The 18984-nt window shown below is 40.4% G+C and overlaps 1 protein-coding gene across 2 annotated transcripts; it reads right to left on the minus strand.

The window, feature by feature from the left end:
• Positions 1–1147: 1147 nt before the first annotated feature.
• asb6 (ankyrin repeat and SOCS box containing 6) lies at positions 1148–10560 on the minus strand. 2 transcript variants are annotated; one of them, XM_084361115.1, is made up of 7 exons: positions 10480–10560; positions 9851–9990; positions 9541–9686; positions 5406–5512; positions 5202–5310; positions 5025–5111; positions 1148–3512 (listed from the first exon to the last, which is right to left on the minus strand). In XM_084361115.1, exons 2-7 carry the CDS (start codon positions 9958–9960, stop codon positions 2791–2793), a joined length of 1281 nt encoding a protein of 426 aa, XP_084217241.1. In that variant the 5' UTR covers positions 9961–9990; positions 10480–10560; the 3' UTR covers positions 1148–2790. The 2 variants fall into 2 exon arrangements, with proteins under 2 accessions (XP_084217241.1, XP_084217240.1); XM_084361114.1 differs by having other exon boundaries at positions 10455–10525.
• Between the last annotated feature and the right edge of the window lie 8424 nt (positions 10561–18984).

The raw sequence follows: 18984 nt of genomic DNA on the forward strand, positions 1-18984 counted from the left end.
GAAAGAAAAGGCTGTGAGAGAATGAGCAGGTGTGGTGGGAAAGACCCATGGGCTTCAGGGAGAGAATAGATCAATAACTAATTTCAGTACCGAGCTTCACTCGCACAGTTTTCCAATAAAGGCTGGATGGAGAGTACTGGCTTAGCCCTCCCCCCACTATCTCTATTCTATCGCCTTCTACGAGCAGGGATTGGACTCGAAGGATGGAAGAAGGCTGTTTTTTTTTCTCCCAGCGTTGTGATTGTTGGTTGGGTGGATTATGTTCCTACAGCTAGTGTATTGTACAAATGTAATCCAACGTTGCCATTCCCATTTCCATGCGTCCTCCATGAGTGCTCTTGCAACCGTTCCACCTATACCATCTCTAACTTTTTTTCCCTCTCACTGCTCCTGCAACCCCCTCCCTCCCTCCCTCCCTCCTCATTCGACCAGGGCCAGTGTTGAGGTTTTGTCAAGAGATTGAGACAGACAGGAGAGTGAAGCGTGTGTCATGCAGGGCTGCTGCTGCTGCTGCCGAGGCTCTACTCCTCAGAGGCTGTGACCTAGATAACCAAGAGGAGCTGGAGCGCTCGCAAGCCTTGGAGCCACTCCAGCTTCAGCAATGTCAGGAAGGGGTTAGTTGTGTAACACAATGTCCTATTTAGTTTGCTCGTCACACGCACATGGACGCAAACACATATGTACCCTATGGTGTTCCCGTACCATCATAGCACATTTCTTTAAGGCACTGTTGGTTTATTATCAAAGATGGGGTGAAAAGAATAGAGGGTTTTTTTCATATATAAGGAAGCAAAAGAAGAAGAAAAAGGCCCTAAATCCATCTGAATTTAAACATAAGCATTAAGAATGCTTCGTAAAACTTTCCACACCAGCAGCCACTGCAGCTATGTCACAGCAAAAACATCTACAAGCACACTCCTCCTGGTGAGCGGACCATTTTATCCCTGCTTCTTTATTTCAGCGTTCACTCAACTGATGTTTGGTGTATGAAAACAACCACGAGGTAAATATATAGCTCCAAATACTCCTCTATAACAGGTGAGTTTACTGCCCCTACCTGGTCAGTCACAAGCAGTAATATGTCGATAAATATGAAATAATGTCAAACTGCTCTTACAGGATATAACAGCCTCACGAGAAACTGATGTTGAGACACATTGCCGTTTATTGGTCCCCTTCGAATTTACAAAGAAGATACACAACTTCCACAATACAGCATCATCATGTTGAGGAGATAAAATATAGATGGAGCCTCCCGCGCTGGAACAACTGTAATAGGCTGCTCTGTGAATAACTAAATCTTTGACCTGGACATCTGAGCTGCTTGTGATATGCAGGAACAACACTGCCATCTGGTGGCTTTTGTGGTGGATTGCAACTTCTTTTACACATGAATATGGTTTAGTTGACTATACAGCAGTTTAACCATAACAGTGAAAACTTAGTTACAAGTCAAAGGCTAATTTGTACAGACATCAATTTGTGTCTTAAAGGAATATTTCAACCAAAAGTGAAAATTCAGTCATTATCTACTCACCCCCATGTCGATGGAAAGTAGGTCGCAGTTTCACTAAACATTTCTGGAGCTTCACAGTCAAACAGTGTTGCAGAATTCTCCTAACCACTGGAGTAGCTGAGGACTTGTTTTAAAATGTAAAAAAAAGTCCAACTGAACCCTGCATTCCAAAGGGAGCAAAAGTCCTTTTAGGAAAGTCTTGTCACTCGGCAGCCATCTTGGCAACAGCCCCAGACAGTTAATCCGGGCTAACAAAGACCAAAAGCGCTTTATTCCCACAAGTTATACTTGTACTACACATGAGCAGTTTCACAACAACAATTTCATTTGTAGCTCAATCCAGAGTGCTGCAACGTTTGGATACCTCACCTTTCTTGGTAATCTTGTGCATTAGTGTATTATCATACTCTTCTATATTCATTTTAAGTCCGTCTGCAGCCACACCGAATCGGTCCAGACTTTTGTGAGTCTCAGCTGTTTTGCATTGCGATTGGTTGATATCCTCCCTGGATCAGCCGATTGGCTTCACCATCACCATCTCTGGCGTTCCGGCCTTTTTATTCAAAATGTGGTTTGTGTCCTCTCTTATTCATAGCTGAATATTCTTTTATGTTTCTTTGATATTAAATAGTAATTGTTTTTTTAATGGAGGTTTCAAATGTTTTAACTGGTATTCAAAAAAAAAGAAACACCAGAAAGAGATCCCAAATTGATCTAAAAAGGCGATATTTTAGCCTTTTTTTAAACTGAAAGCTTCACTGTAGCTGCTAAGCTAAAAGCTCTCCCAGTCTGAAGTGGGTGCACGAGCACGAGCTCAACCACGTGTTGAGGGAGTAAGTAATGTCTTTTGAAATCAATTTGGGATCTCAGGTCTTCAGGAGACTTGGATAACGCTGCACAAGCTGTATGGAGCCATTTTCTGTTGTTCAGTTGTTTTTTGCATTTTAAAACAAGTCTCCAGCTACTCCAGTTGTTTCGGAGAAGCCTGCAACTCTGTTTTGCTGTGAAGCTCCAGAAATGTTTTGTGGACTACAAAACTTCACCTGACCTTCCATCAGCACGAGGGTGAGAAGATAATGACTGAATTTTCATGTATGGATGAACTCTTCCTTTTTCGTAAACATATACACATTTGTCTAAATCTGGCACAGACAACACAGAATTAGAACTTAACATGGGCCGCAGCGTTTTTTCATCATTTACTGTAGGTTCATTCACATAGGGCATTTTTTTCCCGTTTTATTTCAAACGCTACCAGCTAGTAGCTCATACGGTCAGCGCTGGCTATGTTGGGGCTTGAAGCAGTCCCAGCCAGGCTTCGGGGTATATGTGTGCTCAGGAAGAAGAAAGTCTTTCAGTCTGTCTGGTAAAGGCAAGGCTTTGACTCTGTCTTCCAGAGGCCAAGGCTGTAGATGGCTCCTTATGAATGCTCTGCAAAGACATCGCAGAGCAGCAGGGCTTGTTTCGTGCTCCACTACGCGGTTGTGCAGGTCCATCAGTGCCTCAGTGTAGGGGTGAGAGTCCTGACCGGGCCCAAGGAGCTCCAGCCTTGAAGGCAGATGAAGAGCTGGGATGTCTACCCTCGCTAAGTCGAGCAGCACCTCAGCTTGCTCCAGGAGCTCGGAGGCGTGACTTTGATCAGAGCACTGCTGCAGGGCTGTTTGGAGCCGCTGGAAAAGGAGGCTATAACCCGACCAACAGGAGCCGCCGTGATAGGAGCAAACCAAAGATGCTCTGCTCTGGATTATGAGTACAGCCAGAGGGAAGAGCAGGTCAAAGTGCTCCAGGCTTGTCTGAGTAAGGGAGGGCTCGCCATCCTCATTCAGACAGCAGCTGGGGTCCACACCGTGAGCCAGCAGCAGCTGTGTGGTTTTCAAGCAGAAGTTACCAATCTCAGCGGCATCCTCCACGCTGGCCTCCAGGGCCTCCTTAACCAGAAACACCAACGAGGACTCAGCTGTTTCACCGTCTACAGTAGCAGCATTAACGTCAGCACCTGCAGTGAAGAAAACATCACTCAGAACCACATCTGTGAGCAAACTACAGTTATGTGCACATGTGCCTTAGATAGTGAATTTGAAATAAGCCGATTTATCAATAGGATTATCCCTGACCATCGTAACATCGTGATTCAAAAGGCTCCCCACAAGAGAGCACAGTTAAGAGGCGTGTCCCCTCAGAGTTGCCGTAGGGCAAGAGTTGTTGTTGTTTGCGATGTGTGGGGAGAGGAAATGAAAAGAAGTATGTTGCTGCTCAGTGCACTAACATTACATCTCCATGTCCCGTTTATTATTTTCTTATTAAACCAGCTCAGTTCGGCGAACCCAAGACACTCGGTTAAATTTGTGGCAGCAGCGGGCCGCTGTTTCTCTCAGTCATGCCGTTTTTAGACAGTTTTTTTCTTAGTTTAGCTTCCTTGGCTATTCGGCCAACGTTGTTTTATGCATATGAGGCTGAACCAAGCTAAGTTACGGACATGTGGTGCAGAGACGAGGATGCTTTTAAACCTGGCACAGGGATGTATGTCGGTGGTAATGGGAGATGGTTTTCTCTGCAGAGTGACACAGTTGGAGAGTCATGACAGAGCAATGGTGGGAAACAGCGGCGGCTACAGTGGTGAGCTAATATGCAAATGCTGCCTTACAACAACACTGAGGGGACACGCTGCCTCAGATTCATAAACAACAATGTCATTGTCCATCACAATGTTTCACTGTCGACATCGTCATATGCAAATTTGTCAGACATCGCCCAACCCTACTTATCAATAGATAATATTTATCAACAACTCTATTAACTACTGAGTAACTGTTAAGGTAATTCATAAAACTAACAAAACTACTGACTATTTACCGTTTACAGCTTTTTTGCTGCTTATGGTAAAAGGGTACTCCGGACATTTAGTATGCACAAAGTTGAAGGACTTGCTAGAAAGATTAACAGAAAAACAGGGAGAGAGAGAAAATAGTAAAATTCTAAAGGAGAGAATGAGATATCCTGACTTTTAGGCCTTCTTTAGACTGCCAGCCCAAATAATTTTTTTGGCATATCCAGATTGTATCCAGATTGATTTTAGAAAGTCCGGACAGCAAAAAACCACATGAAATGTGATCTTTGGAAATCTGATCAGAGCCACATTTTCAGTTGGTTGAAATGCAATTCAAATCAGATTCCTCCAGATGTGTCTCAGTCCGGACACACTGGTCACTAAAATCAGATGTGTCACTCGCACTTTGACACAAGAAAACAAATGTTTGGAGGGCGAAATGAAAGATCTCCATTTGTCAGGCTATCCGTGGTGGAAAGTCACCAGCAGACATAGTTACTGACAACTGCTTGTGAATATTTTAGCCTGGTAACCACTGACCTAAAAATGCATACAGGTGGACAGGTGTGTATACTAACACATCTTCTGACTGTAGTGGATTAACCCTGATCCTCTGATAGGATATTTAAATGACCAAAAGCAGACGAGGAGTGAAGATGAAGAGCGTTTCACAGTCGGTACCTCTCTGAAGGAGCAGCTGGATGTTCTCAGTGTTGTGCACCGTGAGTCCGTCGCTGCTCGCCAAGGCATGGAGCAGAGGAGTTTTTCCTTTGGTGAATAAAGCACAGAAATCAGTTTTCAGAATGAATGAATGCAAGAATGAATATTTCTTAATTAGGCTGGCTAATGTAAATTTACCATGTTTATCCTTCGCATTCACATCAGCACCCATATCGAGCAGGGCCAGCAGGCAGGGCAGCCTCTCCGACTCCTCGCTGGCGAGATCCAAAGGACTGCTCTCATGGATCTGCCAAGTAGATTGTTAACATAAAATGCTGAGAAAACAGAGGAGATACTATGAAATTAAGAGAGGACATAAACACAAGTGCAAAGTTGCCTCACCCTGTCTCTCTTTTCAATGTCTGCTCCGTGCCCGACCAGCAGCCTCACCATGTTCCGCCTGTTCCTCAAAACTGCTATATGTAGAGGGTTGTAGTAAGACACTGGGTCTGCAGAGTAGACACAAAGATTATATTGAGTCTGTGTCACAGGGATGAAATATAAAATCAGACAGACTAAGATTTCTGATAAAGTCTGATTTAGGTATATGGGCAAACACACAGGATACACAACTTACTAGTGTTATTAAAATATTAATTTCCAGAAGCACATTGATTCTGAACTTTATGAATAAAGTGTTTCAATACTCATTTTCTCCAGTATCGATGAACAGGCACTAGCTGCGCTCTCGCTCTCTCTTCTCTTTGAGAGCAGGTTGACACACAAACATTACTTTTAAATCCTGATGTAAAGATACAAAAAACAATGTTTCTAAAAGAGCGTGACATTAGTGTGAGGTAGCAGACAACAGTGTGTAATTATTGAACCCATTCAATGACAGAAAAACAACTGCCAATAGTTTTGATCATGTCAGTCATTTAAGTAGCTAAAGTATCACTGTAGCACTCTTTGATTGCCAATGATGGAACGTACAAGTCAAGTAATGTACTTAAGTACAATTTTAAGGTACTTGTACTTTACTTGAGTATAAATAAATGCATAATTTGTACTTTCTATACTTAAGTGTATTTAATATCAGATACTTGAAGACTTTTACGTAGGTGCTGTTTATATGGGTGGCTTAACAGCCATTCTGTTCTCTGCTACTAGCCAAGAATAGAAAAGTTGTACCTCGTTGTCATGTTACAGCCTTGTTATATTTATCTTTTAATAAAAAATGTTGTGTAAGTTTTTCCCTGTGGTATCGAAAACAGTATTGAATATCAATATTTTCTAAGTTACTGTATCGAAGTGAGAAAATCCAGTATTGGGCCAACGCTACAACATACTCTCAAACATCATAACTTCCTCTTGAGAAAACACGAGCTAACACGAGAAACATATTCACCAACAAATACAAGCACAGAAACACATTACAAATGGAGAAAACACAAAGAAACACAGAGAGCAAAAACAAATATATAAAAGGAGACGCAATAACAGAAACACGACAATACACAAGCAATAGAACAGCTGTGAGCTACAACACTTCAGTAATGTTTTGGGGCAACAAACAACACAAATTTCAAATGCAGCATATGTGTTAACAAATGGTGAATATTTGCTAGTCTTTTCTCAAGCTGTTGTGTGTTGGGCTCTCTCCCCCCAGAAGCTGGCAGCAATCCAATATAAAGGCAGCTAATAAACCTTCATATGTAACATAACTGCACCTGTAACTCACTGTGGTTTCCCAGCAGCAGAGAGCACAGCTTGTTACTGCAGGTGTCTTTTTATTCCTCACAAATGGTCTGTTATGTATAAATTATTATCAGTGCACGGATTATTAATTGCCACGTATGGGACTTGTATCTATCATAACTACATATGTTCACGCTTCATCACCGTGCCTCTCTGATAGCTGGCACCAGACAGCATATTCTTTAATATGGGGGCAAAGGAATGCAAATACTCGGAGGAAATGGAACATTTTTGCATGCTATGTGGGAGCATTTGTCAGTGTTAACTTTCTGGAAAGAGGCATTCAAGAAAAGTAAAAGATGAATGAAGCCGCCTCTGCCAGGATCCACTAATTATGTCCCTGGGGAAAGGCACTTTTGCTTCCACTAGAGGTCACCACAGCAGAGTTTGGATGAGCCCTGGCTGGTTTCATGACAGCAGCAAGAACTGCTGCACTTTCCACCAGGAGGCTTATTTTCTCAAGTGTATGTAGACAAGTGAATATGCTTAATTTATCACTGCAGCTCCTTGAATAAAATGTGAAAATGGCAGACCCACTCATGTTCTTAGCGCAATCTTTAATTTAATTGTCTTTTCTAGCTTATATGACAAATTGTTAGTGCTAGTTGTAGGGATACAGATAAGGTTGCAGTGGTATACCAGTGTCACCTCCTATAGTGGTATGAAAATTGACAGTTATCACACCATGTGAATATGATTATCTATCTATGGAACTGAATTCTACTGTGTCAATGTTATTACCAGTCGCGACAGTGTGGGCTGGTAATGTCTTCACTTTGTGAGTGTGTGTGTGTGTCATCATGGCAGAATGTGGTCCTGGAGACAACCATTGTAGTGGGAACTACCACAGAAGCAGTTCTGAATATTTTGCCAGGTCTTTACATGTCTGTCTGTCTGTCTGCCTGTGAACAGATTTTTGCCAGCTAATAGCATCAAACCATGCTGGATGCAGTCACAAAACTTTGCAGGTATGTAGTTGAGATAAAAATGAGGGCCAAGTTTGAAGATGGGTACGGTCCCAACCATCAGTACCGAGTACTCATATAGTAATATAGTAATGACTACTTGTGTCGATGGGCATCGTGGCTGGTGTGATCCCATTGCAACAGGGTCTTAAGGTAAAAAATATTTCAAGTTTATAATAAGTTTCATGTCTGTCAGGACATCATTTTTTTTGTAAAATTATAAAGTGTTTGTTCTACCAAAAGACATTTCCTGTTTCATTGCTTCAAGGGTCATTTTAACTGATTATAATGATAACTAGAGACCAGCCGTGCTGCACGCCAACATGTTGATGTACTCCAGGCCTATTCAACTTATTTTATCGAGAGGCCATATTTGGAAAAAATAGTGAAGTGCCAAGGGGCCTGACATTCAGAGCTTTACAGTTCAGACAAAGAATGTCTGAACTGTAAAGCTTTGAATTAAAATGCATAAAACAATACACCTTTTTTTCTGCTTTGTTAGTTTTAATCTTAGAAGTTGCTTGTCAATTTGTGTCTCTTAACTTCCCTCTGCTTAAAAAGCCTAGGTTACAACTTTCTTATGAAATTAGAGTATTTTTGTGCTTAGCAACATATCAAACTAATAAATGGGCTAAACAGTCAATGGTCAAAGGGCCACAAGTACAAGTGGTACTCAATACTCATGGGCTGGACCACAGCCATCATTTTGATCTCAACTACACCTGTAAAGTTTTGTGACTGCATCTTGCACAGTTGTAACACTACTGCACTGACAAAATCTGATTCTGATATGCCATGAAACCATCATATGTTCAGAGACAGTTATTGTACCATGATAATCTTTTTAAGGAAAAGTATATTTCCCTAAAAAACCTATTGTTTGTTTTTGTTTTTATTTCTATTTTCGGTAATGTGCCACGTGCTATTGGCCCTAAGGGTGTACAACTGGAGGCGATAAAACTCCTGGAACAGAAATAAGTCCCAGATGTAGAGGAAGTGTGCCTAACGCTTTACAGAAAACCAAATTATACTAATGAATTTATCTGCCACTTATGCTCACATGACATAGTTCAACTTTATTTTTGTGACCAAAAAAAAAAATTCATTCATTAATATAAAGGCAAACAGATATTTTAGTGATTGTACTGCACTCAATTTACAGAGGTGACAGAATTAACAGAGATCACTCAAATGAGCATAAAACTTAATGTACAAAGACGCCTAAGTAGACTTTCTCTCATCTCCAGTTGTTTCTCAAATTGTGTAAGCTGGCTTTGTCCATGGCATCTGAGAATTTCGAAGAGCCCATGGAGATATATTACGAGTACCTCAAACATCTTCTTTAACTTGGTTTGCCGGCCTGTGTTGTTGTGATTTGTGCAGTGTTATTCTTCTTTTAATTTTCGACAGACAGGAAGGGCCTTGTTCTTCTTCGTTTTTCCGGTCGACTAGACATGGTTTAGTGCATTGCTGCCTAAAAAAACACATTTGGTCTTCACAAACGAAAATGATGCATGTGTTTATTTGCATATAGAACGGGGGAGTGAGATCCAAACCAATACTGACTGGAGACGCATGTGGAGACGCATGTTAATGCCAGGTGGGAACGGATGCACTTAGAGCTGTCCCCTTGTGATCGGATCACTCAGAACGGATGATAATACCAGGTGGGAACAGGGCCTCAGTGTAACAGAAATGCTGACTGAGTGCGTCATACTACTCATATAAGTAGACTGGTTTCTCCGGCTGACAGCTCCTTTTTCATGTGCTTGTTGTACAATGTGTTTAAAGCATCCTCACACATCATTTCTCACCTTCAAAGTTTAGATCAGCTCCAAAGCGTAGAAGGATTTCAGCAGCGTTCACCAGTCCCTGCTCTGCCATCTTAAACAGAGCATAGCTGATGCCTTCCAAAAACACCTCTGACTGGGACTCCCGCTCCAGAAGCTCCACCAGAGAGCTGCACAGAGCAGACTCATGTAAGTGTATGAAACGCCACCAGTGTTTCCATCAAATGCATTTAGCACTGGCAGAGGTTATAACACAAGACAATTAAGAGACAATTAAACAACAGAGCAACACTTTACAGCTGACTGTCAAATAAAACTGTGGCTTCAGTATCACCTGCCATCGTGACCACCATCTCCTTCCTCCAGTCCGACAACGCTCATGACAGCGTCCACCAGCGGCTGATACTCATAAATGATCCTCCGAAACCCATGGAGGAAAGGCATGGCTTTACGACACGAATCTTCAACCAGTAACTAAAAACCAAAACGAAACAATACGGAAGTTATGGACAGAGGGCGTGTCAAAGTGAGAGAGCGTGCAGGTCACATCAGATCAACTTGTCTGACGTTATCTCTTGAATACAGCTGAAAAATGTGTTTTGGAAATGGGCGGCACTTGACGCTGACTCGCTAACGTATTATAGGCTTTATAGAAAATCATATCACACTAATGAGTACATCTGCCATTTCTGCTCTCAAGACGGAACGTTAGCTCAACTTTATTTTACCGGCAGCTGTTTACCGTTACATTTGGCTAGCTAACTTGCCAAAGCTGCATTTATGATTAAAGAGAAAAGTTTTATTGTTAGCTGAAAGGCGAATGTTAGCCGCCAAACTCAGCTCTAGCATTGCTAGCTCAATGTACCGCTACTCACTTGCTAAATTATTAATGGAAGGTTTTTTAAGATATCAAACAAGCCAAGTTAATAGGAACTCACTCTGACAGTCACGCCAGTCATTTACCTTCAAAACAGGAAAGCTCCACCACGCCCATATCAGTCCGACGCTGTTTTCGTTCCCCTTTAAAACACAAGGGTAACGAAGGTTCCACTTCCGCTTTGTCCTGAAGCAATAGCGAAAGGGCTGATGTTTCTACCTTTGAAACTAAAGTCTAGTATTAACCAGTGTTAATACTCAAACGTCATACTTGAGAAAAAGTAAATATATAGTTTTAAATTATTACTTTGGTAGAAGTGAAAGTCAACCATATGAATAGTATTTGAATAAAGTCCTCAAGTATCTGATATTAAATGGTTACTTAAGTATTAAAAGTAATTTTCTGGCAATAAATGTACATAAGAATCAAAAGTACAAATAAAAATAAATTGCACAGGCTATATTTAAATGTGTGTATATATTCTGTATAGAATGGGTCAACAGATTATCGTATCCAGTGATTGAATGTAACTAAATAGATTTACTCAAGTACCATGCTTTTTTTTTTTTTTTTAGTGCAATTTTGAGGTATTTGTACTTTACTTGAGTGTTTCTCTTCTGTTTCTGCTACTTTACTTTATACTTCCACTCCATTTTGAAGGCAAATATTGTACTTCTACTCAACTACATAAATTGAATAACTCTAGTTACTAGTTACTTTGATTACATACATACAGATTGCATACTGCATCAGAGACTAAGCAGGTTTTTTTTAAAAACAATTTATGTTATTGCCAATCAGATTTTTTTCAAAAAACAAAAAAAAACTGATTCCAATAATCAGAAAAATGCTGAATATCAGATCCGATAATCAGTCGACACATATTATACAGTACATACATGTGAATATATGTATAATTTGCTAATACTTGCACTTTTGATACTTCAGTACATTGATATATTAGATACTTTTAGACTTTTACTCAAATAGCCTACTATTCGTTTGGACAACTTTCACTTTTACCAAAGAACTTTTTTTCTTGCTTAAGTATGACTTTTGGGTACTTTATACAACACTGATTGTATCCGATTTCACCATTTTACTGATTTTTGTTATCAGTGTTTTCGTTTTTGTTCTGATTTCCAATAAATTAATAAAATAATATACTACTTTCATTCCAATGCAGCATGCAATCTGAAAAGTAAGTAAGTTATCAAATAAATGAGTAAACGTAAAATATTTGCTTCCAAAATGTAGAGTGGAAGAATAAAGTACAAGTAGGCGTAACTCAAAACGTACAGAAATTGAGTAAATGTACTTACTTACATTCCGTCACTATTATTAACACTGGGTTGTCTGAATTTGAAAGGGAAGGGAAAAGTGTAACAATTAGGATACTTTACAGTTGCACTTAAATCACAGTAAGAGGAACATTTGCTAAGTGTGTGTCCTAAAATGATGCTCACCTGTGGGGCATACATCAAAATGACACATGAAAAATTCAACAGCGTCTGGCAGATAGCACAAAATGTTGGACAGGAGGCATAGTGTCAGCTACACCGTTAGAATTTTGATATAATCTTGGATAATTATATGAATATTTACACATCAGAAAAATATTCCGCTCCGTAGAGACTTCCCAACTCTCAGCTGTGAACATATGTCAGACTTAATGAATGTCCCCTGTTAGTGAGTAAGCAATAAGCATGTTTGATCATTAAAACTGTACAGCATAATGTATTAAATGGCTGCAGATGTCAAATTTCATAGAGCATAATTCACATGTACCTGCATGTTCTGTCATGTATTCAACAAACCATAATAACGTGCATCATTTTGTCCCTATCTTCCAGAGATCAGGCCATTGATTAACACTGTTGTTACGGAAAAAATATTAAGAAACAGTTGTAAAATGTGTTCCATCCATATTGCACATAAGTTTCAGACAGCAGCTTTAAGATTTTTTTTTTTTTTTGACAACTGTTATGCTGACAGCATCTGGTTGCCACCAGTCGCCTTTGTCTTGTCTAGTAAAGCAACCCCTGCCGTGCCTGTGTTCGGTGACAGATGGCTCGCTTTGAGATCGACAGTTCTCAAGGAGTAGGAGTGCTCTCCTACAAAAGATGTCATTTTCAACACATCTGTGTGTCTGATTTTGAACACAGCATATGTTAATGACAGTGCATTTTAACACAACGCATATTGTTGCTGACTGTATCATGTTTTGGAAAATTGTGCAAACGTCTTGCTGTGAAAAACACATTATTTAAACCGACACATCCTTTTAAAAGTGTGAGACCAACACTTCAAGAAATGAAATTATTTTTGATTGAGCGGTGAATCGAATGAAAACAAAGAGGAGGTGTTAAATATGGGGTGTTTGGTTTGAGTGTCAAGATAAATGCTGCCAAAGTGGATTTTTTTTTTATTGACTTTAACAAATGCAAGTTCAGTAACAAGAAAAGCAGAATATGAAGTTTCTGTTTGCAGCTGTTTTAGTGACCACAATGAAATTTACACAGCATTATACTTATCCTCAGGTTCATAATTTTATTTTGCACTGCTACTAAAATAGGTTTACATGCTTTATTGCTCAAAAAACACATCAGTTTTTATACTGTCCAGTGGTGTAGCACCCCTCCGTCTGAAGTGCTCTGTTTCAGCTCCTGTCTCTTTAAGGCCCCCCTCCTGAACACCCAGTCTGCTCTGATTGGTTAGCTCACACATGCCTGACCCAACACCGCCAACAACAACAGAGCAGCTGCTCTAAATTTCGAATTCTTAAATTCTTAAGCTAGTTGGCAGGTATAAAATGTGTGACATGGTGACGCAGTGCGATGTCACAAAGTCATGGAATTAAAGGCGACTACTGACGAGGCGTTTCAGGAGCAGTGTTTTCTGTGGGAGAGAGGAGCTTCTGTTGATGCAGAATTGGACCTTTTTAACTTTCAAGGTGTTTTACATGCACAAGAAATGACATAAACACTGAAGAAAAGCAAGAAAATGAAAAAGCATAATAGGTCTCCTTTAAGTTCAACATAAAGCGTCAGATTTAATGCATCATGTCTAGCCAATGTGAATAAACTGAATAACTTAGTCTGATTAAATTAGACCAGTGCAAACTTATTCATAAACCTTATATGTTTATTCAATTATAACATATAAAGTTAAGTGCAGCTTCTGCATAAACGTGTTTATTCAAGTGTTTTTAATTATTTGAGTATTAGACATAAAAGCAATGCATTTCACATGGTCATTCTGTCTCCTGTATTAATCACACACTAAGTTATTTCATTAATACACATTGACTCAACATGATAGAAAAACTTTGCATTAAATGTGACCCTTGCATTGAATTTATGTAATATTAGATGTAATATTTACATGTAATTATAATACTTAAAGTAAATGTTTTAGGCCAGTGTGTATATGAAGCTCATATTGTCCCTGTTGTTTTAATAAGACATGCAAACAGAGATTCTGTCATTTAAAATGTGTTTTAAAGATGTTAGACACATTAACAGGGATAATGTCAATGCTTTGACTGCATCTGTGTGTATTCTGTACGTAAAGTCCAGTATGCTTGTATGATTGCTGACCAAATGCCAGTTAATCGAAACTCTGTCTTTAGGTGGCAGCAGAGCGACACAGGCCTCAGCACGCCCCGGTCTCTGAGCTTGGAATCAATGCTGCACATCTGTTATTACACAGCACATGCATGAGTGCACGATTTGCACATGCATGAAAACAAACATAACCAATCGTGTAAATGTCGACGTGGGCAGCGACGCAAACGAACGGTACTTGGAGAATCAGTTTGGTGTGCTGAGAACTCCTCCTCTGAGGTGGAAAACAGAATTCAGTTGTTTAATCGAGGTTGGATTCATTCTAATTCTATCACTTTCAGGACAATTATTATTTTCACATCGCCTGATCAATAAAGCAGTGTTCCCTAAACGGATGGCAGATTGCTCAGAATCTCTTTAATGTGGCTGAAGTCTCTTTTGCTATCCTCCAGCCACACTCAATTTACCCTAATTTTTCGAGCCATGTGCTCATGAATAATCTGTTCTACCTCACCTTTTCCAATCTGACACTGATTAGGTCGTGAGTCTTTGTGCACACACCTGTCGGGTTTCCCTCTATTTTTTCAACTCTGAGGTTAATTTGAACCTTTGCCACCCTGTGGTCACAAGAGCATACTGTTTCATGTGAGACAACAGTAACAGTAGGTGGCAGACACATCCTGTGATTGGCCATGAAAAAAGCTGATATCAGCTGCAGAGCCCCCTTTTCCAGTTCTGAGGTTTGCATGAGGAAAGGCTAAACAAAATATGAAAATTAAGTTGTTATCTAGTCACCCCCAAGCTGATGAAAAGTCAAGTGAGGTTTCATAATCCACAAAACATTCCTGGAGCTTCACAGCAAAACAGCATCGCAGCATTCTACTAAACAAGTGAAGTAGCTGGGGACTTGTTTTAAAGCGGGAAAAATGGCTCCATACAGCTCGTCCAGCATAATCCAAGTCTTTGGAAGCCCAGAAAAAACATTAATTACACCCCTGGACATGTGGTTGAGCTTGTTCAACCACTTCAGACGCTCTTAGCTTAGTGTAAATAATGTCTTATATCATCAATATGAGATCTCTGTATGCTGTATGGCTGTATGGAGCCATGTCATCTTTTTTGTAGTTGTTGTCTTTATGTTTTAAAACAAGTCCCCAGCTACTTCAGTTGTTTAGGAGAATGCTGCAATGCTGTTTTGCTGTGAGGCTCCAGAAATGTTTTGTCGACTTTGAAACTTTACCCGACTGAATTGTTATTTTTGGGTGAACTGCTCTTTTTACATTAAAGCAACAGTTCTCCAACACATTCATTACATCCAGCCACTAAATGTGGCATGCCATCCCCTCTTCCATTGCATTCACCTCACCACACCGCTGTTCCTCCAATCATCTGCTCTCTCAAGTGGTTGCCAGTTTTTTGCACTGCCTAGCGATGCTAGCTAGCACAAACTGGCAACTACCGAGACGCTTGAAGCTGACAAAACAAGATACCAGTGGTGTTATACTATTGGCTCATAAACTTTGTTAGAAGCTGGAACCAGCTGTCAGAAATCTTACACAGAGATAAACAAAATCATTTTGGATCTTAATACCCACTTCCTGCAGGCAGTCCGTCTGTGATTTTTATCTGAAGCGTTAGAATAGACCCATTGTGAGAGAAGCGTCTATAAAATGGTGGATAAATTCTTTTGAGCGTCACAGCCCCCGCGGTTTGCAATCCAGATATTTTCATAGCCGGGCCTGGCAAGTTGAGCTTTTGTGGATGCAAAACACCACTAAACAGCTTTCATAGGACTCGACTGTTTTACGCATAGCTTCTGCATTGTGGGGCCCATAGAGCCTGCGCACCAGAGACCTCCGCTGACGGAACCGACTAACTTTAGTTTAGCGCCCGATAAAACTTCTAGACTTTCAAAATGTTATCAGATCTAATAGCTTAAATTATGACGGTCAAACAAGTCATTTTGTGGGGGTTGTGAAGCTCAAAAAAATTCATCCACAGTTTTACAGATGCTTCTTTCACAATGTTAGCTTATGGGAAAAAGTCTCTTTGGACCCCAGTGCATCACATGATGATTAATTACACAGTTTGTCCACTGCAAAAACTGGCTTCAAACCCTGGTACTTGTCCTGGGGGGCCTGGGTAATAACACGTCCTTGAAAAGACCGCATCCGCATCTGCATTATGTTGAAAACGGGTCATCACTTCGCACAGCAGAATTTAGCGTGTTCACCCGGGTCTCATGTTTAGATCAAACCTGAGCCGAGCTGAGGTGATAGAAACCTGTGACTACTGCAGAGTCAATTGACCCGGGTGTACACATTCCCATTGCACACAAAAGCCTGATCTTAGGGGGTTTAAGTGGGATTTTTGACCAGTGGAAAAGGGGTATTATTTCATTTAAAAATTGTCTACATAAAAATGCAATTATCCATATGACCTTTAAGGAAGTTAATGAACATCACTTGGCACAGCGTCAGTGTCAGTGTCACTCACAATGGATTGCATTTCAAGAGCCTGTGGTCTTCAAAACGTATTATTTGAAACTGCTTTTGCAGAAATCCTCTAAGCCAATGTTGTGTGTATTCTCCCTGAGGAAATAGAGAAAAAACACAAGATAATATGAACTGAGCTACTGAGCTATTTTCTGGCTTTAGTCCTCTATTAAGCTTGAAATTCCACATGCCAATAACTCACAAATTCGGCACATTTCACATGATGAAGTCATTTAACCTCTCTCAATACTGTAAGTGATGAAACAATTCAGTGGGATTATAGGAATCGAAGAGTAATGGTGATAGTCAAAAACCTGTCAAAAATATCACCCTTTGTGCTGTTTGTCCTTTTCCTTCCATCTAATTTTGAGCTGAATTGCAGGATGGAGGTAAAGAGGGAAAAAAGAGGGAAGATAACTGCAGTTCCATTCCTATAGCCCCTCACGAGTAAATTGGCTCTTTATTAAATTTAGACCCCATCTATCAATACAAAGAACGGTATCGAAATTACTTTGTTGGCCACAAATCGTTTGCAATAGATTGAGCCTCCCCTGAAACAAGGCCATCATTTATCTGGTTCACATTTCCTCCTGAGGTGAGAGGAAGCAGGACACTATGAGACTTTCATTTGTTCCCTTGGTGATAGATGTGACCCCCCTCGAAGCTGTGATTACGAGATCACTACATGTAAAATAAGAATCTATTAAACATTTAGACCTGTTGGTTCCCCTTTGGATTGTCTCTATTTTTATCAAATAGCGCCATCAGGGGAGCGTGAGGCATGGGAGTTCCCCTGCACCGAGGAGATTTACACAGCTGCAAAGTACTCTGGGCTATGCAAAGCTGTGTAGTTTGTCCCGAGAGGGTGATGCATAAAGGAGAAGTTAATTACTGTGGTTACAAAGTACTTTTAAGATGTAATAAACCAGAACACACAGAATCTTTCAGCCCCTGAAAAAGCTGCACTTGCTGAGGTGAGAGGTGACATAATACCAATGGTGAAGGTGAAGGCGGATGCAGGGGGATGATAATAGAGTGGCGGCAGGGCATTGTGGTTTGGTTTCCGTCACTTCCATACCGAGAGCTGGAGTTATCAGACCAGCAGGTCCGGGCCTAATATCCTTTTGTGCTGGCTGCGTATTGCTGAGTGAAGATTGTGGATGGAAATAATCAGCCCTTTTAAAGGTCAGGGGAAGTTAAGCACACCCAAAGTAGACCATGACACATTCCAGCTGATAAGAAATAACTGTCTGTGTAAGGAAGAATGAGGAAAGTTCACCTTGTCCCATTTATGTTATCATGATTGCCCAACTGTCAGTCAAATATAATGGCACATAGGCAGTCAACCCAACTAGAACTCTTTGCTCTGGCTAACGTACTTTGAGGCACAGAATGATCTGTTGAATATTGTCGTTATTACAGTTTGATAGTATTTTAGCATAAATTGTGGATGGTGAAAGCATTAATATCCTGCATAACTACAACGGCAATAACTTAAAGGGCAAGGTCACCCAAAATTGAAGATTCAGTTATTTTTTTCTCACACCCATGCTGATGGAAAGTCAGGTGAAGTTTCAATCAACAGCACTGCAGCATTCTCCTTACAGGAGTGAAAGGTGAAAGTCGGCCATACAAATGAGTAAAAGTTGTAGCATTCGATATCAAACATACAAGTAAAAGTAAATTATACATAGCATATATTTGCACATTTATATATTGTATACGATGGGTCGACTGATGGCCCATCTGACTGATGGTCAGATCTGACTATTCAACACTTCTGACGATTAGGGTCAGATTAAAATCTGTTTTAAAATGTGCTACCTGGGCTCTGGTGTAGCATGCAGTCTGCAATGTGACGAGTCATTAAAGTTATAAATGTAGTGGGTAAAATGTCCAATATTTGCCTCTGAAATGTAGCAGAGCTCAAGTATAAAGTAGCAGAAAATGGAAATTCTCAAGTAAAACAATTTCTGTAAATGGAACACATGACTAATAGTGTAATAGGACTTATCAACCGACTCAAGCACCTAGAATTGTACTTGAGTAGATGTAATTTGTTCCATCCCATCACTTAGTATTTCTTTAACATAAAAATCTTGATTATAGATGCTTAAAAGAAACTCTCTCTATTTACAGAGTTATTAAAGTGTTTATGTCTTGTTGTCGACGGACTGATTGCTTTCAGTAAAGTTGAGGCAGCAAAAAAAAAGGGACAAATCACTGGGGACTTACAGCGCCGCAGGCTATAGGAAGGTCACTCTTTGCCTTCCCTCTGGGCATCAGTCTTGAAAACAGAGTGACGGCCCCAGAGAGGCTGATAAGTAAATACAGTTTTAATGGGCTGTGAATGGCTGGTGGTAATCTGCGCTGGCTGGGAGTGGGCAGGGCACAGAGGGCGACGGGGCATTCTGCAGCGGTTATTATTAATGCTATCATAGATCAGATATAGGCCAGAGCAGGAGAATGAAAGGTGGTGATGAATTTGGGCCTCCTGTCTACCAACTGACTAGAGGACAAGCCACAAGGC

The sequence above is a fragment of the Pagrus pagrus genome (genome assembly GCF_965226575.1).
Source record: "Pagrus pagrus genome assembly, chromosome: 8".
Lineage (NCBI taxonomy): Eukaryota > Metazoa > Chordata > Actinopteri > Spariformes > Sparidae > Pagrus > Pagrus pagrus.